Below are 7,359 nucleotides of genomic sequence, written 5' to 3'. Positions count from 1 at the left end.
AAAAATACAACCAACAATGGTGACTCAGGCCGTTTGCCTGGCGCCTCACGTAAGGCAGGGAGCGTTTAACTTCCGTTATTCCTTTTGGGCCTTTAGCTGCTTAAGATGCCCACTTGACAGATGGGGAGACTGAGGCACGCAGAGGGTTCGCATTTTGCCTGTACTTGGCCACCATTAGTGATTCAATCCGAAGGCTATCTTAAAGTTTTGTGAAAAACCTGGCTTAAAGACCCTTGACTGGGTCTCGTAAAAAAAATAAACTAGGTTTTACAGGAACTAGGGTGGGATGGTGGATTCGCCAGGCTTCAAGGTGCCAGTGCCCGAGTATTTCACCGGAGGGGCGCGGCGGGAGGAGGTGAGGGCGGTTGCTATACTTACGCATTCCCGCTGGAGGGCAGCACCAGCCCAGGCCTACACCTGAGACCCTGGGACTAGGGTTGCCTGATGCTGGGCACCCTTTCTCTCTGTCTTGGATGCAAGACATTCTGGTCTTTAGGTAATGACAGTCCAAGGAGGCCACTCTGCCTGAGCTGAGAATGTCCTAAGTTCCAGACATCTCTATCTGCATCTCTTGCCGTATGACCTTGGGCAAGTAATTGACCTCTCAAAGCTTGAGTCTTACTCTAAAATGGATATTAATTCCTATCATGCAAGATATTATTGTAGGCCTCAGAAAAGCATGGGGAAAGGCCCTCGAAGCCCGGTTCATTCAAATTCTGTATTTTAGATAACAGGGAGAGAAAAGGGGGACAGTTCCAAAATCTCACATCTTAAGAATAGAAGAGCTAGAACTGAGACCTTTAAATGAGGATGAATAAAATGAATTTACACAGAAGCATAGATGATGAGATCATATTCCCTTCTCTTTCAAGTCCCAGTTGAAAGGTATTGGCTCCTGCCCTGACTGGGTAGCTCCATTAGAGCATCCTCCCAATATACCAAGGTTGCAGGCTTGATCCCAGGGAACATACAAGAATCAACCAATGAATGCATAAATAAGTGGAACAACAAATCAATGGTTCTCTCTCCTCCTTCCTCTCTCTCTAAAAATAAATTAAAAATTTCAAAAAGCACAAGAATACCAAGAAAACAAATAATCCAAGAGGTACTTCTTTTTAAATGATATTGGCTCATTTTCTCAAGTCAAACAGGAGTCCCCACGTGATCGTAGAAGTAGTCCAAGTTTTCACTGACTAGATGTGTGGCTCTATGCAAGATCCTCAGCCTTCTTTGGCCTCAGGTCCCCTACCCCTGAAATGGAAATGAAAAAGACCTGTCTCCTAAGGTGGCCTGAGGGTTAAATGAAAAGCCCATAGTATGTAGTAGTCACTCAAAAACACAGCATAAAAGAAACTTACGCTAAATCATCAATGGAAGAGATAGAGACCCTGGGCTCAAAACAAGAGTGCAAGTCTTCTGCCTTGAATAAGTCTCTGCATTCAGAAACTACTGGCTCTAGTCAGCACCAGAAGGGGGGGGTGGGTGGTGGAGGGTCACACCTGGAACTACTCTTCCACCCCCTTGCCCAGCACCCAGGTACATTTGTCTCTACTGGTCTCTTAGGAACAAGTCACCTGATCCCAAGGAGGCCCTTCCCTTCACCCCATTTACAGTCACAGGGACATCTGTGAAACACAATTTATTATACAAAACAAGGTGCATCGTAAATTCAGTGGCAGAACAACTCTGTATTCCAAGGGTTAGGGACTACACCTTTTCCCTTAAAACCTCGTCACCCCCAACCCTTGCTAGGTAGTCAAGCTGGGCACATAGGCCCTCAGTCTCCAAAGACCCCCAAACCCTGGCACAGAAGAATAAGAATCATATATAGAATAAGTGTGGGTCTAGGGAAATTGGACTGGCACTTGAACCTCCAAAAATAGGGAGGCTCCTTCTAGGAAAGGCTGGACCTATGCCTGGGGCAGAAGCACCCAAATCTCTATAGCAACTAAAAGAAGAGAGTGAAACCCATTGAAATCTGGGGATGGGGAAGAGCTTTCCAAGAAATATCAACCATAAAATAGATTCTACAAGCCCTGGCTGGGTGGCTCAGTTGGTTGAAGTATTGTCCGTACACCAAAGGGTTGTGGGTCAGGGTTCGATCCCCAGTCAGGGCACATACCTAGGTTGTGGGTTCTATCCCTATTCATGATGCGTACAGGAGAGAGGCAGCTGATTGATGTTTCTCTCTCACATCGTATCTTTCTCTAAAACCAATGTTAAAAATTCTACAAAAATAAAGTAAGTGTTGGCTGCCTTCTGGAGCAATTGGGTGGGTGCATAACCTGACCTCCACATCCTGTTTAGGGGCAAGTGGCTAAGGAGCAGCACCAAAGGTCTGACCAGGGTCTCCCTGCCTCCCTTCCACCTACTGTATGAACCTTGGACTGAGGATCTTCCACTTCCTCCCTTGCTCCTCCCAGCCCAGGCATAGAGCAGAATTTATAAAACCCATAGGAAAGGCTGACAGGGAAAATCTCTGGGAATATGGGAGCTGCCCTAAGGCCCAGCCCAAAGGACCCTGAGGCCAGGAATCTGGTCTCTACCTAAGTACCTCTGGCAGGGTCAGGGAGCAGTGTTCAGAGACCTGGGGTCTCTGGCTGACCCCTGATGAAGGCAGTGCTTTTGAGGATGGCTAACACCAACCTCACACAGCCTGTAGCTCCCCCTGCAGGCGACTTAGCTCCTCTAGCTCCTGCTTGTGGCGGTCTGTCTTGTGTGCCACCAAGGAACGGTAGAAATGCAGGGCAAAGGCCACAAACACAAGCCCTACAGGTACCATGATTGCTGTGGAGGCCATGGCCGCTTGCCAGCCTGGTTCATGGATACCACCACCACCACCACCACATGCTTGCTGGGGTGGGCAGGCCTCAGATGGCTCAGTCTCGGGCGGGGCTACAGAAGCAGAGGGTGGCTTAGAAGCTGGACTAAGTGAGGTGGCCACTGCTGGCAGAGTCCCAGGTACCTGGGAGGCAGGTACCACAGGGGCTGCCGTGCCCAAGGGGGCCCCAATGGGTACAAACTTGACCCAGCCAACCAGAACAACTTCAGCGAGGAAGAGGAATGTGCCCAAGGCAGTTGAGAAGCCCCAGGCCAGCTCCACATAGCGGTGAAGTCGTTGGTGTGGAGACTGGTGGACAGAGTTGAGGTTGTGGATGTTGCTAACAGCTTCAATGTGGGGTAGCAGACACGTGGAGACCATGAGTGCAAAGAGGTGTACAGCTACTAGTACGGTGGTGCAGGCACTAAAGGCCACCAGCAGGCCTGGCGGGTATTCATGGTTGCTCTCCAGTTGTACCTCCACCATGGCCACCTGTGGGGACAAGAGGGGATGGATTGAGTGCCATAACCTCCTGAATAGCAGCAAAGGGTTTGCCTGTTGGCATACATCAGTGATGTGTCCTTAGGACCTATTGTTTGCCTGGCAGAAAAAAGACTCTCAGTCTTTGTTGAGTGCATGAATGGGCAGCCTTGGGAAGGCTCTTGCCTGTTCTGGTGCTTAGTTTTCCCACCTAGCTATCCAAATGGCTGAATGACATGTTTCTGACTATCTTACCTTGTTATAAGGGTCAAAAAGCACAGATCCTGGAGCTGGTCTGCCTGGGATCATTCTCAGGTCTATAAGCTGTATGGTCTTGAGCAAGTGACTTAGTCTTTATGTGCCTCAATTTCCTCATCTGGAAAATGGGGATTGATAATAGCATCTACTTGTCTTATAAAGTTATTGTGAAAACTGAATGCGATAATATACGGAAGTGATCAGAACAATGCAAGACATATAGTAAATACAAGTGTTTGCTGTTATTATTAGAGTTAACACTAAATTCCAAGGCCAGAGTTTGCAAATTGGCACACTATGAACCAAGGCCAGCTTACAAACATGTTTCACTTGGCTCAAACAGTGTATTTCTTAAAGAATGAAGTTACAAACTTTTAAAATTCAAGAGATTTCATATAAATATCCCAATTTCCAGATGCTGTTGAAAATTTGGAAGATCTGGTTATTCCAGGTCCACATTCTTGCATGGCAACTATCAGATAGAGTTGAGTCATGGCTGCTGCCTTTGAACAGCTCATGGGATCTCTTTATAGCCACAGCCCCCACAAAACCAACTTGGCTTCCATGTTACCTGTTCGCCTTTGCAAACATTTGAGTTGATGATCCTGTTCTAGGTTTGTATAAATTTGAACTCTAGAACCAGACTGCCTTGCCACTTACTTGTTGTGGGACCCTGGGAAGGTGTCTCAGCATCTCTGATCCTCAGTTTTCTCAGCTGTAAAATGGCCATAGCAGTGGTGCCTACTTTATAGGGTAATAGGTGATGCACATACAAGCTCTAAGCAGAATGACAATTCAATACAATCTGTATGTTATTCTAACCTAGGCCACCAGGACTCAAAAATCTGTCTCTCTCCCCAATAGTTCTTGCAGGACCCATTAGATTGCTCTGGGGTTGAGGGAGGGAAGAAGGTGCAGAGTCTGGAAAGAGGTGGTGGAAAAACAAAGACGAATATCTTGGGAAACTGGACTATGAAGGGTGTTAGCATGCATTGTCCACAGACAGGTATCTGGGCTAGGCCTACTCCTAGTTTCTGCCATAGGATGACCCAGCCTTGCTCTCCCCTGGCAAGGCTGGAGCCAGTCCTGCTCCCAGAACCTACTCATCTGGCCTTTTGATCCTGCAGAGAAGATCCTGGCCCTCAAGTTCTCACCCCAGGAACATGCAAGCCCAGCAGCAGGCCAGATTAGACCATGGGGTGGGCAGGGGTGAGGAACCTCCCTCAGATAGGTCCATGGGACTACCTCCTTCCCTCTGTAGTCTGTACGGTTAAAGGAGAGCCAACTCCCCGTCCCTACATGACTCCAATCAGGAAGGGTGGGCTGGCCTGTGATCTCCAACCCTCGCATAAAAAACCAGAGACCTAGGATGGCCCTTAGGGATACCTTCCCTCTCAGCATCTCAAATAAAGAGGCTGTGACACTGAGAGAAGCAGGGACTAATCCAAAACACCTAGTGCTCTGACCCTTTTATACTCATCTCAATGTGCTCTCAACGAAAACAGGTCCTATAAAGATTTGCACCCCACCCCTTCTGCCAGACATGTTTCCCTTCTTCCTGTCATGATGGTGGGGAAACCCTGGACTAACAGGCCAATGACTCTGCACCTGAGTTTCTTCGATATCCTCCATCTGATGAATGTTATTGGCAGAGCTGCTGCCCCATTCTGGGCCCTGGTTTCCATGACTGTCCATACAGGTAGTCTGAGCCATCTTTGATGTGTGTCTTGCTCTAACATGCTTGGATTTGGGGTTTGATGACAAGAATCAGCTCATCTTTCAGCAAATACTTGGCAGGCTACACAGCGCGCACCCTCCATGACCTCACAATTTCCCACTGACCTGCAAGTGGTGGGTGCCTGTCCAGAGTCACACAACTGGCCACAAGCAGGAAAGAGCCAGGACTTGTGTTTGCTGACTCCTTACCCTGGGACCTCCCTCGGTCCCATTTCCTATGAGGTTTCGCTGGCACCGTTAGTTGTATCATCTTTCCACACCCCTAGTTTATCAGCTCAGACATCATGAATCAGCTTCCTAGTCAGCTTCTTTCACCCCCGGAGGCTTCCTCACGAGCATCCTGTCTTCTCAAAGCTTCCTGGGCTAAACTAAGTACCCTTTGTCCTGCTGGGTGCTAGCCACCTCCTTGGGATGGGCTGACCTCCAGTTGGGTGAGGGCCCCATCCAGTTTCTTTGATCCCGCCCCCCACCCCCCAGATCTGATTTGCCCTTGTCTAATAATCACTCCTGCCTGGAGTTGCTTTTGGACCTCTTTGCCCCATCTTTGCGTATGTATTCCCCTTGGTGATTTGCCTAACCCCTTAATATCCTCTGTGTCCCTTTTTTTAGCACTTATCCTTTCTGTGGCCCACTTTATACCAGGGGTCTGTTTACATACACAGACACACCCATGAAAGAGATTTGTGTTGTCTCTTGGGACCTTGTTTGTTCCCCTCTTTCATCTTTTAAAACCCAACCTTTCCCTTTTCTTTCGCCCTGTCTCCCTTGGGTTTACTTGACCCACTACCCCGTACCTCCCCCCATCCTGTGCACCCCCACCCTCCCCTCACCATGGCGAAGCCCGAGAGCAGGGCAGACGTGCGGCTGGAGGCTTTGAGCTTGGCCCGGCTGAGGTAGAGACGGCGCCAGCTGAGCGCCCGCAGCGAGTGCTCACTGGCCCCCATGAGGTCCAAGTAGCCGCGGTGCACGAATTCTCGGTATGTGGCTGAGCCCGTGGGGCACTCGGCCTCCGGGTTCAGTGGGGCCTGTTCGCCTGCATCCCCCTCGCCGCCCTTCATCCTGGGGGGTGGGCCGCAGCACCAGGTGGATTGGGCAGTCAGGGTGGGACCAAGTAGCCGTGGGGAGTCCAGGAAGACCAGCTCAGTCCAGGGGGAGACCCCATCCCCCTGCGGGGTGAGCAGAGATGTAGGCGGCAGGCGCCCAGGAAGAGGCAGTCCAAACCAAGAAGGAAGAGCTGGAGTCTGCGGGGAACCCTAGGGGCCGAAGCGGGACAGCAGAGGCTGAAACAGGAACTGGGACAGAGGCGGAGCCGAGGCGGCCACATGATGGGGTGGAGCCCGAGGGCGTCTGGTAAAGTTCTCAAGGGACCCAGCGACAGTAGTCCACCTAAAATGTCATGCAGGTGCCCCAGCTCCGCTGAGGTTAGTAACCAGCTGCAGCCTGTGGCTGGCAGTAACCGGGCCCTTGGCCATTCCAAGTATATCTGGACACTCCCAGATCTCCAGACCTCTAAACTCCTACCTAAACTGCAAAGTCGGTAAAGGTGAGCCCATCAGCCTGTAGGGGTTACAGGGGTCCCGCAAGCTCAGTTCCAGAAAGCAGAAGAGGCCCAAGATTCCCAAATCCATCCAAACAACCCCGCCTCCCGACAGCCCCAAAGAACAGGCACTCAAGGCCCGCCCGTGCCCCCCTTCTCCCGACACCGCAGACAGACACATGAACTCTGTGGCCCCAGCTGGAAGGTTTTGAGTTTTATAGCAAACCATATTGTACAGGCCCGGGGCCCAGCCCGGCTGGGTCCCCAACTTGTCCCCTGCCAGGCTGCCCCCTCCTCCCCCCTCCCCTCAAGCGGCCCCAACCTCAAGCCTTTCACAATCCCCACGACCCCCTCCCGTCGACCTTTGGTCCGCCCATTCCCTCCCCCCACCCGTGCACCGCCCCGATACCTGAGGTATGTGGATAAATCCCCCCCTCCCCTATTGGTACAACCCAGCTCCCCAGGAGGCCTGGGCTTGAGGGGCGTGCACTGGCTCCCCTAACCCCGCCCCACCACTGGAGGAAGG

General features: G+C 51.0%; 1 protein-coding gene across 1 annotated transcript; it reads right to left on the bottom strand.

Moving 5' to 3' along the window:
- Positions 1 to 1,109: 1,109 nt before the first annotated feature.
- On the bottom strand, positions 1,110 to 7,150 carry ORAI3 (ORAI calcium release-activated calcium modulator 3). Its single transcript, XM_028530569.2, has 2 exons — positions 6,127 to 7,150; positions 1,110 to 3,313 (listed from the first exon to the last, which is right to left on the bottom strand). Exons 1-2 carry the CDS (start codon positions 6,352 to 6,354, stop codon positions 2,648 to 2,650), a joined length of 894 nt encoding a protein of 297 aa, XP_028386370.1. The 5' UTR covers positions 6,355 to 7,150; the 3' UTR covers positions 1,110 to 2,647.
- Between the last annotated feature and the right edge of the window lie 209 nt (positions 7,151 to 7,359).

Source organism: Phyllostomus discolor, chromosome 3 (assembly GCF_004126475.2).
Source record: "Phyllostomus discolor isolate MPI-MPIP mPhyDis1 chromosome 3, mPhyDis1.pri.v3, whole genome shotgun sequence".
NCBI classification, from domain to species: domain Eukaryota; kingdom Metazoa; phylum Chordata; class Mammalia; order Chiroptera; family Phyllostomidae; genus Phyllostomus; species Phyllostomus discolor.
This window is presented reverse-complemented; position numbering and strand designations above follow the sequence as displayed.